Source organism: Zingiber officinale, chromosome 6B (genome assembly GCF_018446385.1).
Source record: "Zingiber officinale cultivar Zhangliang chromosome 6B, Zo_v1.1, whole genome shotgun sequence".
Taxonomy (NCBI): Eukaryota; Viridiplantae; Streptophyta; class Magnoliopsida; order Zingiberales; family Zingiberaceae; genus Zingiber; species Zingiber officinale.
This window is the reverse complement of record NC_055996.1, coordinates 86559827-86584954: the sequence shown is the minus strand read 5'-3', so window position 1 is coordinate 86584954 and position 25128 is coordinate 86559827. Positions and strand designations below refer to the sequence as shown.

The 25128-nt window shown below is 38.8% G+C and overlaps 2 protein-coding genes across 3 annotated transcripts; both read right to left on the bottom strand.

Annotated features, from left to right (window-relative positions):
- Positions 1–9300: 9300 nt before the first annotated feature.
- LOC121992952 (alpha-1,3-arabinosyltransferase XAT3-like) lies at positions 9301–11339 on the bottom strand. The gene is made up of 3 exons (XM_042547596.1): positions 10954–11339; positions 10778–10861; positions 9301–10664 (listed from the first exon to the last, which is right to left on the bottom strand). The coding sequence occupies exons 1-3, from the start codon at positions 11081–11083 to the stop codon at positions 9418–9420; spliced, it is 1461 nt and encodes a 486-aa protein (XP_042403530.1). The 5' UTR covers positions 11084–11339; the 3' UTR covers positions 9301–9417.
- Positions 11340–12148: 809 nt separating this feature from the next.
- Positions 12149–18622, bottom strand: LOC121992953 (CDP-diacylglycerol--serine O-phosphatidyltransferase 2-like). 2 transcript variants are annotated; one of them, XM_042547597.1, is made up of 13 exons: positions 18182–18622; positions 17233–17407; positions 16319–16384; positions 16177–16236; positions 15972–16062; positions 15613–15667; positions 15438–15517; positions 15208–15324; positions 15024–15108; positions 14435–14526; positions 12701–12954; positions 12509–12597; positions 12149–12410 (listed from the first exon to the last, which is right to left on the bottom strand). In XM_042547597.1, exons 2-13 carry the CDS (start codon positions 17391–17393, stop codon positions 12283–12285), a joined length of 1278 nt encoding a protein of 425 aa, XP_042403531.1. In that variant the 5' UTR covers positions 17394–17407; positions 18182–18622; the 3' UTR covers positions 12149–12282. The 2 variants fall into 2 exon arrangements, with proteins under 2 accessions (XP_042403531.1, XP_042403532.1); XM_042547598.1 differs by lacking the exon at positions 18182–18622 and having other exon boundaries at positions 17205–17338.
- Between the last annotated feature and the right edge of the window lie 6506 nt (positions 18623–25128).

Here is a 25128-nt window from a genome sequence, read left to right as displayed (position 1 = left end):
TTCAAAGAACTTGATAAGCTTTTCAAAATTGTTGGAAAATCAGAGTTTTTTTTTAAAAAAAACTTTCCTATTTTTTAAAAAGTTACCCTTAGATTTTTTTTTTGTACCCCATTTTTTATGTAATCAAAGGGGGAGAAGGGGAAGATTAAGTCTAGGGGGAGATAGCTTGTTTTTTACTTTTTACAATTTATTGCAAAATTTATTTCTTCACTTTTATGTTGGTGTACCCTAACTTAACCTGGGTTGCTCACATCAAAAAGGGGGAGATTGTTGGTACCCTAAGGTAGTTTTGATGTGATCAAAAAAGTTAAGTTAGGTCCAGTTGTGTTTAACCCTGTGTCTAAGTGGGCAGGAACTTAGGAGCATAGGGAGTCGAGCAAAAGATACAACTAGTGAAAAGGACGACATGGAAGAGAGCCGACGAGCTTGGTGCATCTGAGAGGCGAGGTGCTGCGAAAGAGTACACCGACAGATGAGAAGGGAGTGTGCGGTGTTTCTGAGGGACGAGAAGCTGAAGCTGAAGATTGCTCGAGGAGCAAAAGACGCATCTAGCGAGAAGGTCGGCACGGGAGAGAGTCGACGGGCTCGGTGCGTCCGAGGGACAAAGAGCTATGGGAGAGTATGCTAGCGGACTAGAAGGAAGCACACGACAATTCCGAGGGACGAGAAGCCGGAGAGGAAGCTTGATCGAGAAGGTCGGAAGTTGGGTTCGGGTGAGCCCTATTCTAGATGTCGAAATTAGCCAAGCGAGCAGAGCCGGAGTGGAAGACCCAGACTGAAGCAAGCGGAGCTGAAGCTGGAGGCCTGAAAAGAAAGTCAACAAAAGGTTGAATTTCACCTTCAGGGCGCTCAGAACCCTTCCGGGCGCCCGGAGGAGTCTGGGGCGCCCGGAACCCTTCTAGGCGCCCGAAACCCAAGTTTTAACCAAACTTGATGTGGCGTGTACCGTTGCATCAGGGATAAGATTTTATCCCATTCCAGGTGCCTGGAACCCTTCCAGGCACTCCGAGCAGGGTTATATAAGCAGTCCTGCTTCCACAAGCTAAACCTAACAAGAAATTGTGAAACAACACTTATACACATCCACTGTTCTATTTTAGCTTTCTATTTCTGCACTTCCATTGCTATAAAAAGGCTTCTCTGTCTGAAGAAGAATTTTAGTGCGCTTTGACTTCGTTGGATTAACAACTTCCCCGGTTGTAACCAAGTAAATCTGTGAGCCTCGTCTTTTTAGTTTATCTCTTATTTTGTTTATGCATGTGGTTAGTTTAATTAAGTTATAAGTCCGAGGAAGGTTTGTTTTGCTTGATTTGTGCAGGAGCTATTCACCCCCTCTAGCCGGCCTCAAAGGGTCCTAACATCTGAAACCCGATCTATAATTATTGGGTCTTTGGCTACCCAACATCATACTTAACCCTCTAGATCCAACATTGAATCTATCTAATGTTTTCTCCAATTGATCAAGCTTTGCCTTCAAAGTTTGATTTTCCCTTTCTAGATCTCTAACCCTAGAGTTGATTTGTCCACATTGGACATTCCTAGACCTAACCTTTCTAGGCATGTGTCTCCCTTTCTTAGGATTAATGTCTTGGTTCTCCTTTTGTCTACCGTGTCTAGATTTATCATCAATTGGGCTCCTAGGATTATGATGCACATTAACCCTACTCCTATCATGATATTTAAATCTAAAATTTTGCATGGGCATACAATGATAATCAAAATCATTTCTCCTAGAATGCATGGGAACATAAGAATTTGAATTACGATTCAAATTAGGGTATACCTCTCTTACTCTTAAAGCTCTCCTTTGATTTGAGCTCCTCTTCTTCTTCTCCCATTTCTTTAAATGTGCAAGCTTCTTGATTTCCCTCTTCTTGGGACATTTGGTGTGGTAGTGTCCCTTCTCCCCACACGTGAAGCATCTAATGCACATTCTCCTCCTTTGGGCTTCTTCTTTCCTACAACTCAAATTAGATTATAAAAGAATTGAATTGAGTTTAGGAGTTACCTCTTTCTTACCCAATGGATACCTACTCTTGTAGTGTCCCTTCTCATTGCACCCGAAGCAAATGATGTGGTCCTTTGACTTGACTTCGATGGAGATGCTTACTAAGTTGGCCACCAAGCCCTCTTCTTCATCCGTCTTGGATTCTTCTTCAACTTTTGAGGATGTTGATGATGCTTCCTCATCCTCTTTCTCCTCGGATGTTGAGCATGACTCAACTTCCTATTGCACCACCTCCTTTCCTTGAGCAATTGAACACATTTCCTTGGGCTCTTCTTCTTCTTGTGCAGGCATAGGTTCTTCCCAAGGAACCTTCTTTATCTTGCTCCATAAATCGTGGGTGTTCTCATATTTACCTACACGGGTCATCACATCATTAGGCAAAATATTAATTAAAGTAGATATTATCTTATCATTTGCCTTTGATCGTGAGGTTTGCTCCTCCGTCCAATGACGTGATCGGAGTCTCTTTCCTTTCTTGTCTCTTAGGACTTCGAATGGCCCCTTGACCACTATCATGGTGTCTCAATCCGTATTGAAGAAGACCTCCATCTTCATCATCTAAAATGTGATGTCCCATAAGCCTCCTCCTTCAAACTTTGGAAGTGCTATCAAGTCGGCCATCTTCTTGATTCCTCGGTGATTAGTCCGAAGGAGAGCATCCTCGCTCTGATACCAATTGTTGAAGGATCAGTGGTCGACTAGAAGAGGGGGATGAATAGACATTGATCCCAAATTATCGCTTCCTACGTATTCGTTAGTGCGCAAGCAGAAATACAAATACTAATATGAATAAAAAAGCTAAAGACAATGAGAAAGAACAAGCAAACTAATGCATGTCGATGTAACATGGTTCGGAGATTAGGGCTCCTACTCCACGGCTGTCCTTGAGGTGGACGATCCTGATCCTTCGGTGGATTAGCCCTCGACAAACTCTGTCTATCTCAAGTCACTCCTTGTGGGTGGAGAAATCTCACCACAAAACTCACCAAGACCTCTTGGATTACACAAGCACTTGAGAACTCTTATGACTACTAATTAAGCTCTAACCAAGTCTAATTTCGTCACCTTGGTCGGCCATCCCAAGCTCATTCTTATAGAGCTTGGAAGAAAACAACTCTGCTGTTTTACCGTTACCAGTCGACTGGTCCTTGCACCAGTCGACTGGTGCAAGCCCAACGGCTCTCTCAACAGCTCTCTACCAGTCGACTGGTCCATGGACCAATCGACTGATCCCAGCTGTTTCGGGCACATAAACTCTCTATGCTCACCCCAGTCGATTGATCTAGTACCAATCGACTGGTACAACCCTAAACCTAGGGTTCCCTTTTTCGAGTACATTTCTCTCAGTACTCGGACCCTCACGACTCACTTGACTCTTTTTTGCAGCTTTGACCTCTTGTCTTTAAGCCTACTTCCTTTGGCTCTCGTCTCTCGGATGCATCCAAGCCCGCGGCTCGCCCCAATGTCATCCTTCGCGTATGCCTCAAAGTCGCTTCCCTCAGCTCTTGTCCTTGTTGCCTTGTCCACGGTCCCTCGGATACTCTATCCTTCACCCGATCTGAAGCCATCAAGCTGAGTCGTATGTGTATCCTGCAAACCTGCACACTCACATACACATATCAAATAACGAGGGCAATCCTAACTTAAACTCTTTGCCCAAACACCAAAACACATGGTCGCATGGACCATTGGGATTGCTCCAACAGATTGGACTTCCTCAGCTCGGGTTGTGTAGATGGGTCTGGTACTTTCACTAAGACAACTCTCGCCCGGTTCTTCAGTGATCAAGATGTGAAATATGGGTCCCTCGCCACAGTCTCAAATAAAATTAGGTCGGTTCACCACAGCTCATCCTCCTCATCAAGTCTCAAGCCTGGTAGTGCATCTGAGTAGTTGTCTCGAGCTGTCTGTACTAAACCTAGGCGGGACACAAAGTGCTAAGTGACAACAATGTCAGAGAATCGTAACCTCCTGTCAGAGAATAACTGGTATATGTCAGGGAATATTCAGTGGCCTGCCATCACCTGCGAATGTAACCTTCCTTCCACCAATAGGAGGCCACCGTACATCTTCTCTCATTCGACAGACCCTGACACCCGATATTCTTTAATAACAAGCAGTCTCTGAAGGTATGCAACATCATATAAAAAGGGAGGTCCTCTTCCTTAGCCAAGTACGTGCACATACGCACTCATCTTCAACAATTCTTTTTCTTTAGCACACTTTTTTTATGGGGGAAAAGGACTCGACTTAAGCGTTGGAGGGTCAGTGTCGGGGACTTTTTGCCTGGTTTATGGTCTCTAACGTTCTGGGTGCTTATCTGAGTGTGCATAAAATTCGCTTACCTCCGATTCTTGTATTATAGAGCTTGGAGTTCCACGTGGGGGTTAGCTTTAGGGGACATGCATATACAGGACGTGTGAAATCACCTCTCCGTTAATACCAATGTTATCTCCATCGATCTTCGTCTAATTCAAATTTTGAACAGGAGGATATTATAATCTATCGACATATACATTTAAATTTGCTATATCTTTAGAAATATAAATATGATTGTAATCCGCAAGGTCCTTGATGGATTTGAAGATTCTGAATTGATAAAAATAAGAGAATATTTGAAGTTTAGAAGGACAAATTTACTTTTTTTATCTCCATATTTTAAAATATTTTTAGTACATTTAGCATACTGATAAAACCGATAGTAAAAAAACAAAATATTTAAAAATTAAAAATAAGATCAGATTGATGTTCATAGAAGCATCAGGAACTTTAATTTTGACTTTATTTTTTAATTTTGCAATGTTTAAGATTATTAGATATTTAAATTACTTCTATCTGATTGGGGTATTTAAGCCAGAAAAAGAAAGAAAATGAGAGGGAAAAAAATTAGTTGGGTATTTAAGAATGAAAAAGAAAGAAAGTGAAAAGAAATATTCCTTCTAGCACCATGTGAAAAAAAAACTGAAAATCAAGAACTTTTTTTTTTAAAAAAAAAAAATGTCTTACTATATGATCTAGTACTTATTAGCACGCAGAGTGGACCATTCGTATTCTCTTCTGAATCACTTTCCTTAATTTAATGTCCATGGGACACTGCCACAACAATAAAAAACTGGCCAATCGTACCATTTGCAGTATTGCATAATTGCAATTTGCAAAGCTGAATCACGAGAAGAGCAAATTGAAAAGGAAAGGAAAGAAAATAAAAAATAAAAAACAAACGTAGGCAAACCACAATAGCCAGCCTCAACTATTTGATGTCATTAAGGGATTAATTTTCAACGGTAAGAAAAAAAAATATGAATAAGGTTATCGATCTGGTAATTCTTGTTGGCCAGAATCTGACCAGCTAAAATTTTTTATCCTCAAATTAGAATGCATGCATGTACATGCATGTAATTAATGTACACATATGATATTACTAAAATACTCATGTATACACTTGCATGTATTGATTCTAGCTGGCCAGATTCTGGCCATTTAACATTACCCGTTACCGATCTGCTTCACCTCTCTCAGTATTATCTGCACGCATTAAGTAATTAGCGGAGAGAATCATAAGTCCCGAGGTGCTCCGTTAACCAAAGAGTACGATAAAATCGGAAATAATTTTTGACAGATATATATTATGGTAATGCTAAATGGTCAGAATCTGACCATCCAAAATACATACATATATGTATATGCATAGGTAATTTAGTAATATCACATGCATATATTAATTACATGCATGTACATGCATGCATTATGATTAGAAGATAAAAATTTCTAGCTGGCCAGATTCTGACCAACAAGATTTACTGATATATTATTTGAGAAGTGAGCAACAAAGAGATTATCCGATGCTTGATTAAAATTCCAAGGAATCGAAGTACCTCAATCTGTAATACTAAGCAATAAGATACATCTCTTTGTGTAAATACAACAGGTACAATTGAAAATCGCAAATTAATAGTGATATTGTAAGATATTTTTTTGCATACCAAAATGAAAAAAATAAGACATTAAATTTCTAAATCTATTTGGTGTTTAAAATTAAAAATTGGGAGTTGTATCTCATACTCTAAAAGTTTGAGATGTTAAATTTCAATTAAAGTTTGAGATGTTAAATTTCAATTTTCAAATATATTTACCAGTATGTCACGGATATGATGAATTTTTTTTGTATGTCCAAGAAAATATAAAGGAAGACTATTTGATCATCGCTATGTGTCGATCATGTAAAATAAAAACTCCATGATGCCTTCCTTTGATTGTGGATGGTCGAAAAAAACTATTAAAGTGACCTAACACACTGTTCTAGTTTCTGGCCAAAATCAACTACAGCCTACAATTTTTATAAATTTAATTTATTAACAACAAAATTAAAACGGGTGGAATGTTTTCCAAATCGAGCTTCACATCGTTCTGGAGGGCCCGATATGAAATAATATCAGGGCCCACGTTGGGCCTGATATGGTAAAATATCAGGCCCACGTTGGGCCTGATATGGTAAAATATCAGGTCCACGTTGGTCCTGATATTATCTCATATCAAGCCCAACGTGATGATCCCATATCAAGCTCTTTCTAGATATATCCTATAGTTTTTGGATATATCCTATGGGTTGAACAAGTTCATGATACTTACCTATGTTGTCGCACCTTCTTGCTTCATTCTGAAAGAAGAGTATTTAGGCGAACAAAACCCTAAACACTTGAATGGACATACCTCTATGTGGATTTTGTCGGAGACCCTTAACGTCCGTCGCCTTAGATGTGTGGATTTGAAAACTTTGACGTCGTCTTAGAGGGACACACTGTATGGATTCCGTCGGAAAAATAAGAAAATCTGATTTTTTTTTTTTTTTTTTTTAATAAAAAGCCGTTTTTTCTATAAATTCTTTCTAGTGTACTAATTTAAATAATTTTTATAGACCCAATAACTTCAAAGTATGAAATTTTTAAATACGATTCTATTTTTTATTGTAATCTATCTACGTATACATTTAAATTTGCTGTGTCTTTAGAAATATAAATATGATTGTAATCCGCAAGGTCCTTCATGGATTTGAAGATTTTGAATTGATAAAATAAGAGAATATTTGAATTTTAAAAGGACAAATTTACTTTTTTTTCCTCCATATTTTAAAATATTTTTAGTACATTTAGCATACCTGATAAAACCGATAGTAAAAAAACAAAATATTTAAAAATTAAAAATAAGATCAGATTAATGATGTTCATAGAAGCATCAGGAACTTTAATTTTGACTTTATTTTTTAATTTTGCAATGTTTAAAATTATTAGATGTTTAAATTAATACTATTTGATTGGGTATTTAAGCCAGAAAAAAGAAAGAAAGTGAGAGGGGCAAAAAAAAAATTTCGTTGGGTATTTAAGAACGAAAAAGAAAGAAAGTGAAAAAAAATATGGGAAAATTTGCATGCAGTTTTTATTGGTAAATATAACTTTATATATGTACTCCTCATTGGAAAAAATCTTTATTTTTACTCCCTAATCTAATATATTTACCTAATTACCCCTGATATTTTAAGTATAAAAAGTCTAAAAATGAGTATAAATTCTCTTAAATTCAGTACATTAAATTAGAATCTAGTATATTTTCTATCAAATTGAGTACGATTCTTTGTCCACCTCAATTGGATGGAAAATATACTAGATTTTCTTTAAATGATACTCAATTAGATGAAAAATATACTAGATTTTTTTCAAATGATATTGAATTTAGGAGGAATTATATTAAATAGATAAAAGTCGTACTCAATTTAATAAAAAATATACTCGATTCTAGTTTAAAATGCTGAATTTAATAGGAATTATACCCATTTTTAGGCTATTTATACCTAAAAAATATGAAGGACAATTTTAATAGAAAATATACTAGATTTTTGATACTCGATTGGATAGAAAATATACTAAATTTTATTTAAATGATACTTAATTGGATAGAAAATATATTAGATTTTCTTTTTACATAGTGCTGGATTTAGGAGGAATTATATTAAAACAAGAAAAAATATGCTCAATTTAATAGAAAATATACTCGATTCTAATGTAAAGTGCTGAATTTAAGAGGAATTATACTTATTTTTGGACCTTTTGTATCTAAAAAATCTGAAGGGCAATTAGGTCATAATAATTATATGAGAGAGTTGAAGCAAATAAAACTTTGTATGCAGAGAGTGGAAATAAAAAATTTTATGAGTGAGGATTATATGTAAAATTCAAATTATAATTAAAAATTTTTCTTTACTTTACTCAAGAAATATTCCTTCTAGCACCATGTGAAAAAAAAACTGAAAATCAAGAACTTTTCTTTTAAAAAAAAATGTCTTACTATATGATCTAGTACTTATTAGCACGCAGAGTGGACCCTTCGTATTCTCTTCTGAATCACTTTCCTTAATTTAATGTCCATGGGACACTGCCACAACAATAAAAAACTGGCCAATCGTCCATTTGCATTATTGCATAATTAATTACAATTTGCAAAGCTGAATCACGAGAAGAGCAAATTGAAAAGGAAAGTAACGAAAAAATAAAAAATAAAAAACAAGCGTAGGCAAACCACAACAGCAGCCTCAACTGTTTGATGTCATTAAGGATTGATTTTCAACGGTCAGGAAAAAAAAAATGGGTAATACTAAATGGTCGATCAACTAGAATCAATATATACAAATGTATATATATATATTTTAGTAATATCATATGTGTACATTAATTATATGCATGTACATATATACATTCTAATTAGAGGATAAAAAATTTTAACTGACCAAATTTTAACCAACAAAAATTATCGAAAAAAAAAATGAATAAGGTTACCGATCTGCTTCACCTCTCTCAGTATTATCAGCACGCATAAGTACTTAGCAGAGAGAATCATAAGTCCCGAGGTGCTCCGTTAACCCAAGAGTACGATAAAATCGGAAATAATTTTCGACAGATATATATTCTTTTAATTCTTAACTATTTAGTAGTAGACTATAAATTAATTTTGCATGATATATAATTTAGAAACGGATAGAGATGGTACAGAAGAACAGGACGGACAATAATTGCCGCACTGCACAATGCGTCACGTGGCCAAGAGCAAGCATGGATTTTTCTTGTCGACTTCCCATCGTTCGATGCTAATTAGCATGCGGCCAAAAGAGACGTTGGTCTGTCATCTCTTTTGAAAGCTCCTGGACACCAAACTCTTCGAGTCCGTCCTGCACAACGATTAGTCTTCGTTGCCTTGGAAACTTCGACGCATAGTGCTCGAGACATGATCAATTTCGAGCTCTCTGTCCAGAAGAAGGATGATCATGAGCTGTTTCTGAAAGATTACTATGAAATTTACACACTCCAATCTGGTCACACACTATGAATTTTTCTTACGAAAAGAAATCAATCGGTTCGTGTTTAATCATGCTCTGTTCTTCCATGGCGGCCGTGAGGCAGGTGCTTGAGCGCTTCCAACAGCGTCTCTCTGAGCCGGCCGAGTTGCGGCTTCACGTTCTGGTTCTCTAAGTAGATTCGGCTGATCTCGTTCCACCCTCGCTTGTGCACGGCGTAGGGATCCTTGATCACCGGGTCGTCCGCCGCGTACTGCTGGCTGATCGTGCTCTCCTCCGGTTTGATGTGGTAGTCCAGGTAGTGGAGCCGCATCGCCGGCGCCGGCTCCTTGAAGGTCTCCCTGGCGAGCCAGTCCAGTCCCCCGAAGGGCACCACCTGGATCAGCACCGCGCCGTCGGGGAGGAACACCATGTTGGTGAGCCCGGCGCCGTGGACGCCGATCATCACGTCGGCGGAGTTCACCAGCCGCGCGAACTTGGACAGGTCGGTGCTCATGCCCGGCTCCGCCACGCGCACGTCGAACCCTAGGCTCATCGCCATGTCCGTCATCCCTCGCTCGTTCAGGAAAACCCTAGTTTTCTTCCGCGTGATGATCAGCAGCCGCGGCTTCCTCCGGATGTCCCACTGGTCCCCCGTCGGCACCGCTCTCGGTCGCTCGAGGCCGTAAGCCTTCCGAAGCATCGACTTAAATTCGGCCATCGTGTACCCCGTCGGCGTCCTCGCCGGATCCGCGCTGAGCTCCTTGTGGAAGCTTAATCCCACGATTACTCGCGGGAAGCAGTGGATAGTGCCGCGGTCGTCGTTGTCGGCGTCGATGATTTCGTAGTTGGAGAGCTGCTTAAAAATTAGGGCAAACTTGCTCACCCACCACGACTTGTGCTCCGCGATGACGAACTGGACCTCGCCGCGGAATTGGTAGGCGGAGATGAAGAGGGGGACGAGGACGTCGGTGAAGTCGTGGAAGAGGTTTCCGGTGAATCCGGCGATAGAGAAGACTAGCGCCGGAGCAGTGTGGTTGACGCTGCACTGAGGCGGCGGTGCGTCGCCGGGGAACGGCTTCAAAGTCCATTCCTTGACGTTCCTCATCGCCGGTGGGTCGTGCTTCCTACAGTAGGGCTTCGTCTTCCATTCTCGATCTGTCAGAGAAGGCGGTAGGAAAATGATCTGCGAGCTTCCCTGCAATCTCGCATCGCCTTCTACTTCGCAGACATCAGATCTCTTGCTTGTTTCGGAGCATATTGGCTTGTTCGACATCGAAGCGGCTCTTTCTGCAGCAACTTCTTTAGGTGCTGCACTGATTGGTTCTTCATCCACTGCACAAAACAAGTATGAATTTAGTCCCCTAAATTTAGCTATGAATTCTACTCTCTTCAGGAGAAACATAAAAAAAAAACACGATATTTTCTTCCAATTCCTTTCAAATTACCAGTTAGAGCAGCTTCCTCACTCTTCTCCATGGCTGCTCCTGAAGCCTCATGAGCTTCTGCTTCAGCTAATCTCTGTGGCTTTGCTGAAAGAGGAAGAACAATAACATTCTCTTTAGAACAAAGAATCAGTAACTGGTTAAAGCTCAAGAAAACATCATCAGCATAGAATACAAACCATATGGAGCAGAGCAATAGCGAGACTTGACGAGAGAGAGGATGCAGAGAGAAATAAGCATAGCGGCTATGATGATTGCATTGCCACTTCTCCTTGGTTCATGCCTGGTAGGATTCCTCACAGCCTTCATCCTCGTCCTCCCTTCTTTCCTCCTTGATCCCAGTCACTTTTCTTATACTATAAAGGGCTTAATTTTCTTGGGCATTAGTTTGACTTGTTAAACTCGAAAGCTCGCTATATCCTAGCTAGCAACTCCAATCTTACAAGAAACCTAGCGGAGAAGGGATCTTCCAGTCTCTTCCGTTTTTTGCCTGCCTTGACTATTATTAGAACTCTCTCTAGTCAAGTGTAGCCAAAGTTACATCTTTAAAATCATTGTGATGTTTCCCGTCACCTTTATCTTCCAGTAGCTGATGTAATCATTGTGATCTTTCAACTAAGTATTAATGGCTTTAGAAACACAGTGGTTAATCTGTGCGCCACGTTTACTGCTAGGCAATCAATGTCTACTCCAATGGAGTGCAGAATCTTGTAGATTGTGATTTTTTGTATAATAAACCAAAAAATCGAGCAGGTGGGCAGATAGAATAGCTGGTGTGTTTAAGTAAACAAACGTTTTATCATTTTTTAGCAGGGAATCCAGTGCCTGCTACTGCGAGTTAAAGGCACATTTTAAGCTAGGGTGAAGTTTTCTTACGGCTTAAATTTGTGTGTATTTAATTCTCATGGTAGGTCATCCACCTCGTTTGAAGAACAAATTCCTTCACTGATTTATCAGGATTTTGGAGAGAAAAGGAACGAGAAAACTGGAGCCCTGCTCTTTTTGCCTTCATTATTGCAATGGCTGCCGATGGGCATTCTCCGTAGTGTTTCTTTTTCGGGGGATGCTGCTGAAGAACATGCCACAATCATTAACCAGGAGAATTCACTCTTTCATCAATGCATCAACCGACAGACAAAATAGGATTCCGCCATTACCAAGCGCCAACAGAAAAACGTGGGACACATGCAAGAAAGATGCTACCATCCTGTACAAGAAACCAATAGAAATAATATTGACAATTGAGATGTCACAAGTGATGACTCAATTCCATTCTGATAAAACTCCTCTTGCAATTGCTCAATTGAATAAATAAAAAATCAGGTCGAAGTATCAAAAGAAGAGGTACGTACACCCACAAAGAAATCTGCAGCAAGAACAATGAAACATGGTTTTAAAGAAAAGCTTCTACTTGCCAGACTGGTTTCCAGTCTGAGCAGCAATTGGTTCATTTACAAATGCAAGGTATTTACAGAGGCAAAAGGAAGGGAAAAAATACATGTAAATGATTATCGTCTCTTCTTCGTAACCAATCGATGAATCTGCCAAGTCCAAGCAACTAGACACACCAATAGGGCGATCCCGACAGTTGTCCAGAAAGTTATCAGCCATGGAGGCATTGGGCTGAGGAAGAGACCTGGTTTGGAAGAACACTTTGAGAATGCTTGCATCGAACTTAAAAGAAATGAACTCTATGGGCAGTATAATGACACAATAAAATATTATGGCGCTGACCATGGCCGAATTTGACACAGATTAGAAGCTCCACTATGCATATTGCTAGCGAAAGCCAACAGAATGCTCCAACCTTCTTGATAGGCTTCCTGAAGTCATTGATCATTTAATATTTCTTTTTTACTTCAATCATCGTAATGCAAGTACATTGGAATAATGAAAAACTTTATGGCTAGAATGAAGTGTATGTACCTGTCTTGTAAGTATGTATTGTACTCACGGATAGTTGGAATAGCAATTAGCCACCACAGCACCAATCTGTAAACAATCAAGGGGTTTCTAGGAGGAACCCATAGACAAAACTTGAGGAAAAAGGTGTTGAGCTCCACGGTCATAAAAACAACACAAAGGCACAGCACTTGAATGAATCTCAATGGTCCAAGCAAGGGATGCCACTCATCTTTGTCCCATTTTGCAGGTGTAAACTGGCCCAATGTTCGTTTGACCTTCACAAATAAATTATAATTAAATATCACAGTTTAAGGAAAAAAACAGTAGAAGACGTGCATAAGATACTAATATCTTCTAAAAAGGTACAATGAAAGCCAAACATTCAAGGAGATAACACGAATATGGTTTTGTAATGATTAGAAAAGATTGGTTCTCCGAAAAATGATTAGATAATCATTCTAGCAATTCCTTAAAGAAATTAATCACTTTGGATGAACCAGAGCATTTATGTTTTCTGAGAGAGGTTCAACCACCACCATGAGCATTCGATTCCATCAGGTTCAACTCTTGGGCAAATGTGATGGAGTAAACTCAGACAGAATAAAATTTCAGTGGAAGAAATATCTACAACTCCATTGAATTCTTCAGAGTATATATAACTACAAGCTTCTCAAAATTTGAGATTTGCTTTAAAAATTGCTTAAAATATCAATCACATAGCTGTGAATCATCAGCTTTCTGTTAGAACAGGGTAAAACTGGTATACTAGAAATATTCCCTTGGGATAAAGGAGAATTACAATCACGAGATGTTTGTGTAAAGGATAAATCATGGATGGACCCAAACATCATTAGAAGAAAACCTAGGGGGTGTTTGGTTGATGGGTTTGGGAATGAGGGAATGGAATGATAGTAAAAAATAGTGTTTGGATTGTGAGTTTGGGAATGATTTCTAGATTTATGGGAATCAACCAAACCCAAATAACTAGGTGGATTTTATTTCCATTCCCATTTCCATTCCACCTTATTATCAAACTCATACCCATAATCATTCCCATCATTTAACCAAACGTCACCTAAGTGATTTCTTATGCAGAAGTTGGGCAAAGTGACAATGTTGTCATGTAAAAACAGTGCTTGTTGTTGACAGTTTGACTCAACCAAAGAAAGAATACAAATCATGCAAATGGATAGACTGGTTGGTAGCATGGCATGATTGGTGTGAGGTGATAGTGACCATTAATCGAAACCAACAATGAGCAACTTGACGTTGCAGGCTTAAGTTATGCTCTTGTCACCCTTACTCTCATCACGAGAATCACATTAAAATCAAACAAGTCTTGGACAGATCCAATGTCGATGAGCCTCATGCTGACCTACAAATAATTAGCTACCCAAGTAACATAACCAGCTCCAAATAAGTCCATGGTAAAACGACCATGACCAGGAGAGCCATGCATATGGAATCCTCAATCGTCAATCATTTTTATTGTTTGAAAATCACAAAAGGGATAGTTTTAATAGCCTGTCAATTTAATGACACTAAATTTAAGTCCCCATATTTGGTTTCTGCATGATACTTGTGGCTCTGTTGCTGATATGAGATATAATGCCAACCACTGGAAGAAATATTTCTCTCAAATTCTGGGTCACATCCTCAAGAACCCAGAAAAAGTTTGAAGCCCCAAAGTTCCACAATTATTGCCAAACTTGAATATAAATAGAAAAATCAAATAAGTACAACATACCATCATACCTTACCAATTATGTTTGGTTGGCGGCTTATGCCTACCCACTGATAGGTTTTTCCATCGAAGTACCTAACACTATGCATTCCTGCCCAAATACCTGTATCATACACAAAAATATGAATCATGATGCAGCCTAAATGGTCTATTCATCTCCTTTTTTTTTCTTTATTCTTTTTTTTTTTTCTTTTTTCTTTTGCTTGATCGAATGCTTATACAGAATAAACAAAGGTTTCAGACCTTGCAAAAGAATCTTATCAGAATAGGTCGCAACCTAGAATTGGGGTGAGTAAATGCTATGGATTTAGACAGACAATCTAAGGCAGTGTTTCTAAAAGTCTTGGATGCCAGTCATGTTAACAACCTTCAAGTACTTAATGAGCATTGGACATTACAAGTACGTACTGTCAGACATTCAAGTATGGGACTGGTAGAGAGTACATTCCAGAAATATATGCTTCAACCTACTGAAACCAAGAATCGTCGTTAATTTGGAGCAACCGCCAAAGAAACAGAGGTAGGATCATTTTCATTTGAACCATTACCGAACTAATTATTTTAGCATCCATTTGAAGGTAAAACAAGAGAGGTTCTCACCAAACCAGTTGCAGATCAAGATGTCCAAAATAATACTGTCCCACCAGCACTCATTGAAGTTGGGTAACATATGGCGAAAAGTAAACTGCAATGGATGGCTGACGAACGTAAATAATGTTTTATTTTTTTTTAAGGAAAAAGTTTCGTAATTTTTGCAAAGAATAAAGGAAAAAAATGAAACGACCTCCATCAATTCGAAGCCAATTGACAACACCCATAGAAGGGGCTGGTTTCGTATCATTATTGCCTTTCCCCACCATCCAAAAATATGAGCAAGAACAAACTCATCAAATAATGTATTCTGCAATAAACTAACATGAATTAGTGTACAAGATATAAAAGGTATAATTTGCTTGAAAAATCCAAGCAATATAAAATGATAGGCGAAAAGGTTGGTGAATGAAGGAATCATACATAAACATTGATAAACCTGTTTTGGGGATTCTCTGGGACAAAAATACGACAGTCTGCTCCATATGATCTTTCAGGTAATTCTGGAAGGAATAGATAAGGATTCCACTAAGTTGTTTGTCTTTTAATATGATATTTTTGTGGATTGAACCATAAAGCTCCTAAATTAAGTAATTACCAACTCCAAGAGCAGGATGGAGAAATTTCATAAACTGCCGTGCATCGTCACGATTCTGGGAATGAAGAAAAAAATACCAGAGGAAAATTTGTAAAATTCACAACAGAAATATCAGATGACTATAATATTTGAGGTTTAGATTCTACCCAAATCACAATACTAGTTGATCAAATCAAAACCTCGGTTACAAACAGTTCAAAAAGTAGTCTTCTATATAGGAATTTACAGGAGAAATTAAAGTAGATGCAGTATCAAAGCACTGAATAGAAAAATGTTATCCAAAAATAACAAGTGGAAGAAAATAAAATCGAAGCAGATGTGTTTGACAATCATCCTAATTGAAAGATAAAAACACAAACCTGGAAAAGCAAAAATGTTAGGGCCACAAGGTACACAACAGCCATTCCATGAACTAAGCGCCAAATTGCAGGATGAGGCCTTATAAGGACCCTGAGAAACATAGTCATAATTAGCATGGTACCTATCATGGCATGTTAATATGTACATATATTCATCTTCACAAACAGAGTTCACAAACTAGTAACAATGGAAGTGATAGCTTACGTCGAAGGTGCTTGCAGCAAGGAATAGGCCAAAAAGACTGCAATCATTGCCCAGACACCTCTGCAAAAGGAAGCAAATTTGAAGGATGTTTAAGTCCATAAGAAAAATACAATCCTGATGTACAATAATCTTGAATACTCACCTCTTTACTGATGTAACGATGTCAGTTGATGCTGTGCTTTCAGGATCTAGTGCTCCACTTGCCCAACTGAAAAAAAAATGTTTAGCATATGAAGTGGCCAACAGATGATAAACCCTTCAAGCATTCCACAAAAACATATGTTACAAGATCGTTTGATCTCTTGTTTAGTCCTAGTTGGTACTCTTTAAACAAATCAGACATAATTGCATACCAATTCATAGCACACCGGGCTCTTGGTAAGACTTTACAACTGAGTAATAGGTCCGCAGTTTTTTATTTTTTTTAAAAAAAAAAGATTTTGAGTGATGAGCCATGCAGATTTATTCAATCAAAAGTTTACACATCCAATCTTCCTAATCTACATCACTCTAATGATCAATTCTGTGGTCCCAAACAACACCAACCAGTTCACAGAGACCACATAACCAGAGATAATTAAAATGCAATTCTGCAAACCAAATTAAAATTTATCAAGTAGTAGAGATCTCACTATTGTAACATACTAAACTTCTATACAACACATCATTCTTCAAATTATGGCAAACCATTCTTTTCCTTCCTAATTAGTTCAGTCGATCGTTCATCTCCTCCAATTAAGGTGTGGGCTTGAACCATAAGCAAATTCTAGAACTATTCTTGGCTCATTAAATCCATCATGTGTTCTTACCTTATCTACATAGCTCGCATGCAAGAAAATTGTTCACCTAATTACTTGTCAATCAATTACAAATTTAAGTTAGTGCATGGAATCTATCACTTCCCTTAGACTATAAATTCGAAAACACAGAAGAGGGAAGTAAGAAAGTAAGCAACAAATATACATAACATAAATATCTATATAGATAGCCAAAGAAATGAAGAATCAAACAGATTATCTTGTACCAACCGTCAAAATTGTAGGAAGCAGCACTCACACTAATAAACATGTTCCGATGAACAGTAAAGTTATTGTGCGGGGCTTGTAAGCCCAAGCTGTCCATGGATCAAGTTCACCAAAATCACTTTGAAATTTGGCACCATTCTCTTCTCGAATTTTGCAGTCTCTTGGTGTTTTCCCTTGGCCATTGGCCTCCATGATCCCCAAGAAAGCTGCAAAAACAGTAATAACAAATAAAAAATTAGCAAACTTTAGATATCAGAAATAGCATAGAAACACAATTTGCGGAATCATTTCTGGCAGGAAATAAAAAAAGAAAATTTCCAAAACCATACCAATAATCAATGCTCCGTGGAAGAAAATTGAAATATAAGATACCCAATCATTTGAATAATTGGTGGCACGGTCACAAAATCAAATAGAACTTTCTAACAAATATACCAATGTATGAAGTATCGTCTGAAAACATTAACATGGAGAGATATACATGCATGATCCGGAAAAGCAACCCTATCCTACAAAAAGAAGATTACCTAAAAGAAAGTTGAAAGGTTTTCATTGATAGAGATTATAAATACCTGGAGCCTAACACAATAGATAACGTTTCCGTTCTAAATTGCAAAGGTCAGATGCAGCAGTCAGTGCAGAGCAAAGATAGATTGTTTTAAATCCAACGCCCGTGGTCATTTATTTGACTGATAACTTCAAAAAAAAAAAAAAAAACAAACAAACCAGGTACGAATGGTTCGAATAAAGTGAATATTGTCATCAACAATGGAAGAAACCAAAAGAACTCATTGTAGCCACGGAAAGTGATACCGAAAGAGAATACGCTTTTCATACTAAAAAAAGAGCCAACTTTTCCAGATCACAAAGATAAAACGGCCAGAGAAGCGAAGAACCCCCGTGAAAAAATAGGTGAGTTTGGGGGGAAAAAAAAACGAAAAATATATTCCTCAAACACGAACAATGAAAAGGCAAAGTACCTTGAAACAGAGAATAAAGAAAGGAATAGTCGCACGCAACGGCTCGAAGAGGAATCGTACTGTTCTTCTTTTCCCTCTTTCTTCTTACTCTTCGTTGAAGCAACTCAATTACGCAGGACGATAGCAAAGTTCTCCCCCGATTCAAACGCCCGTATGCGCGCAGGGAGAACTAGAAGACAAACGGGGGAAAGCCGATTCCTTCACCCCCATTCCCTGAGGAATTACCGACGTAGAGTTGCCGACACGCCCGCCTTTCCGCCGTACGATCAGAGTGAGATCCGAGCCGCCAAAATGAGTCCGGATCAAAGGCGCAATCTTTTCGATCTTTCCCTCCTCTTCTCGGGGCGTCGATGGATTTGAGAGAGAGAGACGAAACGAAACAGGGCAGGCGAGAGAACAAGTCTCGCTTATAAAGGTGCAAAGAAGAGAGAGAGAGAGGGACAGAGTACAGGGACGGTCAAACAAGACTTGAATATAGGAAAGAAGCAAGGCCTGTGTAGTTTAAATAGCCATTCTACTTGGAATATTTACAAAAATGTCATTCATTATTATTATATCCAGAAAAATATTATTCCTTATTTATTTAATAATTTTTAATTATCTAATAAATTTCCACCTGTTAACAGCTACTTTATTGGCCATTTAATGCGTGAGCATTCATTAATATATATATTTTTTTAGCGTAGTCGCACATATCCATATTTATAGATGAGTGAGTATGAATTTGGATGTTTATATAAATTTTTGGGCATTTAAACTCATACTCACGTTCATAAATAAAGCTTTGATATTTTGGACGACGTCCAAACTAAAAAGTCTACATAAAAATTTTAGCCTGTACGTTCATGGACAACTCATATAGGTTTGAGCATCCGGAAGCCCTCCCTGATATTCCAATTCACTTTATATATCTATATATGAAGCTTTGTTGCTAGTTTAATTAACTGATTTAATCGTAATGAAAGAAGGAGTATTAGATGTACAGTGTAGTCAAAAACATGATTGGGAGTGGACCAAGCAGAAGATATTAGAGAGATGAGACACCAAAAGGCAAACAAGAGAAGGCTGTCCTTTATATCTTTCCACGCTCTCTGACAACAAAAGCAACAGCAACAGTGAGGTTTCCACTGCCATGATATAAGTCCTACTCATGCATGCAGCTCTGTTTGTGTTTTTTCGAAAAAAAAAATTATGTTCTTTTGCAAATCTTTTCTGAAAATGCTGCTGGTACTGTTTCACTTCACCACAAGCAATCAGTCCATTAAAATCACAACTTTCCTTCCCCAAATGCCCCGACACAGCATGAGAGTGACTGTATTGGCAGGACTAGTACCCAACGCAGTAGGACAATTCCAGCTTCTTAAGATCCCGTAATCACAACTATCATTCATTCATTCATTCACACTTACTCTCCCCTTTATTCCTTCTTCACTTAGGCTTCCAAGGAATAAGGCAGTCTCTGTTTTTGGAAGTGCCCTTCTTATTTTAATACTCATTTATAATTCGATAAAGAACTTAGTTAATATTTAAAAGGTTGGAGAGGGCGCTTTGGTCTTTTGAGCAAAGGTATCTGGAACAGTATAAAACATTTCGCGTTTAACGGCGCCAAACTCGGTCGCAGTCGCGTCCCCACAACTCATCGAAAGACGTGCACGCGGAAACGCACAAAAACAGAGAGATCCCCAACTCCTCCACCACCACCCCATGAAAATGAGGAAATCTTCCTGAGAACTTTAAACGTCGATCAGTTTAATTCTTCCCTTTACCTTTTTTTTTTTTCCTTTTCCCCATCCAAATTTTACGTTATTATTATTCACTCGATAAATCCTCTCCCATCATGATCAAATTGCACTTTTAATGCGTTTTCCCCCGCGAGCCAACACCGATCATAAAAAAAGCTGGTAAAACTGTAAAAGACGTCAGAGCAAATAAAGGAGGACGACGCGCGCACGTGGTCCTACGTTCACGGTCCACCTCAGCCCAGTTCTTTAATTTCTTCCTCTCATAATCTAGAAACAAATAAAATAAAATAATAGTAGCGTCATGGGCGCAGGGGCCTCGTGGGGCCCCTCGTGGTTCAGTTTCTGTGGCCAATAGATAGACATGCGGAAGAAAAGCACGTATAGATAGGGAGCGATAATATAGCTATGCGGAAGAAAGAACGTATGAGGAAACCCTTGTTTCTTTCAACGAAAATGACGCGAGCGAAAGAAGAAATTGATAGACTTCTGTCCAGCTACTGTTTTTGATGTTTTTTCTGCCTGATGGGAGACAAAGATACTGCTTTTATTTAATAAATCTTTATATCTAAATTGATGGAATCTAACCGGTTCCCGAGCTCGCCGTTTTTCCGACTGAATCCGTGTTTTTGATTCAACGGATCCATTGGTCTGCAGGATAATGGATGGGGAGAAGACATGAATTGACATTTTCCTAATAGGGCCCACGCAGTCCGTGGGCATTTGGCCTTTTGAAAAAAAAGGCCAGTACGAACTCATCAATTTTTTTCCTTTCAGCAATAACAAGTCATTAATTCCCATCTTTTATATATATATATATAAATCCACTTACTTTGGGTCAGGAGACGACAAGATGTCCTTGCAAGTGCTGTAATATATGTGCTTGCCAGCCCGGCTTTTGAAGGTCCAGGTCAAGGTCCCACAAGCCGACAACAAGTGACATCTCTTGTATACAATTTGGTAGTACTTGAAGCCTCCAATGTAATGCTACGTCCTCAGGGACCCGACTATGATTCTTCTGGTACAATTATTTCCTCACCCTGGTCTCATCCCTTCTCCATTTTCTTTCGTTTCTCGCTTTATTTTACCATGGACAGATCAACGAAGAACAATGTCGATGATCAGTGTACACGTTTCCTTTTCGTGGCGATGGCATTAAAGAATGGGGGGCATTGGATCTGTCGTCGGGGCCTTTGACCATTGACTTGGTGCAGGAAAGTAGCATCATTTTGCTGAGTGCTGAAACAGATGTTGATTGTGGTGGTCACTGTAACGAGGTTCGTGGGTGGGGGAAGAAAACTGGGGAGATACTGGTAGATGCGATGGATGAGCATTATTAATAATATCGATGGTCTTGTCATGGATCTGCAGCAGATGATGCAGTGATCTTCAGCGTCAGTAGCTATGTATGTTTAGATGGACGCAAACGCACAAGATAAAGTGCACAGGAACAGAGGCACATGCAGGTTAATTATATACTATATGTAATGTACCAGGCTTTGGTTGTCTGTCAGATTACATTCACGCAGTGTTCTTGTAAATGTAATCTTCCTGCTCCAAGGTAGAAGAAGAATCTGTCTTCTAGTGTTCCATTTACCGGTCGCTTCCCCAACTTCAAGCTTCCAATGGGATGTAAAATCAGGCTAGCAGAGATAAAAGATCAAAAGGAAAGCTAGAAAAGGACTGGCGATCGACAAAGCGAACTGGTCCTGGTGAAAGTGTAATGGGAGAATTGTCAGTATTCTAGTACTGATCCAGATTGGCAAAATTTATTATGAAACGAAGAAATCTAAGTTTTCTTGAATAATAATAGCAAGGCACAAATAGGTTGAATTCTAGTACTCTAGTCACTGTTGAAATGAACTGGCAAACTCTATCTCGCTGAGGGAATTAACCAGAGGAACAAAGCTGAGGGAAAAGTAAGTTTAAGCATCACCTGTCTGGCCTCCATTTCTCTTCAATGAAATGAACGTCTTATTTTTACAACATGAATCATCATGAAATCTACATAAGGTTTGCCTATGATAGGAAGGCATGTAATAGTTAGACAAACACACATCATGTTTATGAAAAAGGATTCATCGAGTAAAAGGAAAAAGGAACATTGGCTCAACTAGCTAGCAAACAAACTTAAATTGGGACCATTGGTGGCCTAACAATCTCAACCTGGTCAGAGTAAACTTTGAAGAGAGAGGCAAAATGCAGCTATGAAATAACAGATCTTTGTGTGAAAAACATTTACAAGTTAATAACTTTTTGAATAATCTGCACATGGCACATAGATACTGAAGGCCCTCCTTATTTATTAATCAATTGTGTTCCAGCTAAGGAAATCACACTTGCTCCAAAACCATATCTTGAGAAAGCAACATATATAATTTGAAATAGGAATATTAAAAGAGGCATAAAATGGAATAAAGGTAGCAACAGCACACCTTTACCGGCCACATCGACAAGTTCTTTCTATGTAAATGCTCATGCAAAACACCTAGTGTGACACCCTAGTGTATTCATAGGCTAGGCTAATAAATAGGTTCTAAAATATAAATTTAGATGAGTAGACAATTATTAAGGTAGTAGCACCTAAAATATGACAAGTTGAACCAGAAGAATTTCTAGCTTTTAGATCAATATCTATAAAACAAAGGCTAATCAAATAATTTACTACAAAAGCCCCTTGTTGGATTTGTAGAAAATTCTCAAGTGAGTTCATGGGCTTTCTCGCTTTCCAGTAGAAAAATGATATGCACAAGGAAAAAAACTCAATGAAAACCTCAAGGATAGACACATAAAATGATAAGGCCCACAAAAAGTGAAATGGTGGGTCATGACTTTATGTGTCTATCCTTGAGGTTTTCATTGAGTTTTTTTCCTTGTGCATATCATTGCTCTTTCCAGTAATTGTGCGCAGGGAATGCGGAAATAGAAGTAAACATAAGTCTTCTAACTATGATAATAAGTTAATAACAAACAAATCTAGTTATATAATTGAACATCATGAGAGATACCTGCGAAGCTAGAGGAGAGTCATCGGGCGCTACCAATAGGGTCAAGTCGTATAAAGGGCCTGAGAGGGGTAAAAGAGTGAGGGAGGGGTTAAAATGGAGGTCAAGGAGCACTTTAGCTCATCCACTCCGACATTCAAGTCTGCCTCTGGGGAGATGAGAATGAGAAAATAAATAGTAGATATGTTGCATATGTGCAGATGAGTAAAGTGACAAGTATGAAGCATAGAGCATACCTTGGGTCGCGGTAACGGGCTCCTTTTATATTATGTCACGGGTAACTCTTTCTTCCAATATTAATGAAGATAAGACGTCTTCTTTCATCCAATAGTAAGGAAGATGTTGCATCATCATGTCAGAGAGTTATGTCGTCCATGTTTTGTACCGATATGACATATAGTGGAGGGCCTCAGGGATAATGTGGGGTCAATCTGTCAATAGTCAATATGATGCGACGGCCAAAAGTCAAGAGAAGATGGCAGTTAAAGTCGGGGAGTACGTGTCTGAACGCCATTTTTCCTAGAACTTGGCTCCCCTCGCCTTAGGGTCGTTGCTCTTAGTTCACAACTGACCGACACCCAGAGCCGATCAAATCTTCTGGGACTCAGCTCCCCGTGCCTCATGGTTATTGCTCTGGGTTCACTCCCAGTCGGCCCCAAGCCAGTCGGATCGCTAGGACTTAGTCTCTCACTTCTTATGGACATAGCTCTCAGTCTACTCCAAGTTGGTCCCCGAGCAGGTTAGAGTAACCTGACCACGGTTCGGAACCGACGGTTCGACAGTTCGGAACCGCCGGTTCGACGGTTCCAGGCAGGTCGACCCTTAACCTTAACCGCCCAAGTGGGTTACGGTTCACGGTTCAGAACCGCCGGTTCACGGTTCGGTTCACGGTTCGTCACGGTTCAAGATTAATATGTTAAAAAAAATTAAAAATTAAAAATTAAACATTAAAAATTAGAAATTAAAATTTATTAAAAAAATGGCTTGCACTTATTTAAGTTGCCTACGTATCCCTTTAGGGGAATCAAAGCCCACGTAGTTCTTTTACATTCTTATCCTTTTACATTTTCATTCACTTCCATTTCCTGTTCCTGTTGTATTTGTTCCTTCAGTATCAAAATCTTCAACTTCGTCATCTGAAAGTTGCATTACTTGGATTCTTTTCTCCGCTCTGGTCCAATCGTCCAGTAATGCTTGGGCTTCCAATGAGTCGGGAGACAAAGTTTATCGTCATTCATCTAATATGTTGCCGCCGGCACTGAACGTCTGCTCCACAGCAACAGTTGACACTGGACAAGCTAAAATGTCCACAGCAACATAAAGAAACTTTATTATCTAATTTACTAAATTCATCAATTAAATTCTTTTTTCCTTGTTTTACTAATTTTTTAATTGTACGAGTAAGTGTAGTCCTAGGAACACGTTTAGCACATGGATTAAGAGATTCTTTACAAAAATCTTCAAATGTGCATTTAGATCCAAAACTAAAAGAAAGATGTTCTACGGAAACAAATTTAGCTAATGATTCTCTTAATTTATTATCCGAATATAAAAATAAACCGGAATCGGTACTACCGCTAGTTGAAGAAAATCTTGATAATTGTGTTTGAGAACGGTCGAGTTCATATTCCGTCGAGTGCTTCGTTTCTACATGTCATTTCAACGATCCATAGCCGCCGCCGGCTTGGAATTTGTAGGAAGCATTGCAGTGCTTACATTTTGCACGCATTTCTCCCGACGGAAGAGTGACCTTCTCAAAATGTTTAGTAAAAATAGAAGACTTTAGAGGAGGAAGTTCCCGAACCTTAGAAGTAATTGCATCGGTACTTCCTTGTGTGTCGGGTGTCGGATTCGGAAGATGCTCGATCTCATCATCGGTGGATTGAATGTTGGGGTCCTCCTCCCGCGGATTCATTATTTGCTTTCCCTTCCGAGCTCGAGATGATGCACCTCCGCGGCCTCCTTCCATTGTAATTGAAAATTGAAAACGAAAGCGTGTAGAGATTAGAGAATACGAAAATGAGATTAAGAGTAGAGAAGATGTGTGTGAAAAATGATGAAATAAGCTCTCTATTTATAGAGTTTTGATAGTAACGGACACTAAATCATAGTCATTGATCAAAAAATGGTCAAATGATCCTAATCGTTGAAAAAAAACAAAAACCTTTTGCGGCTGAACCGCCGGTTCAACCCGCCGGTTAAT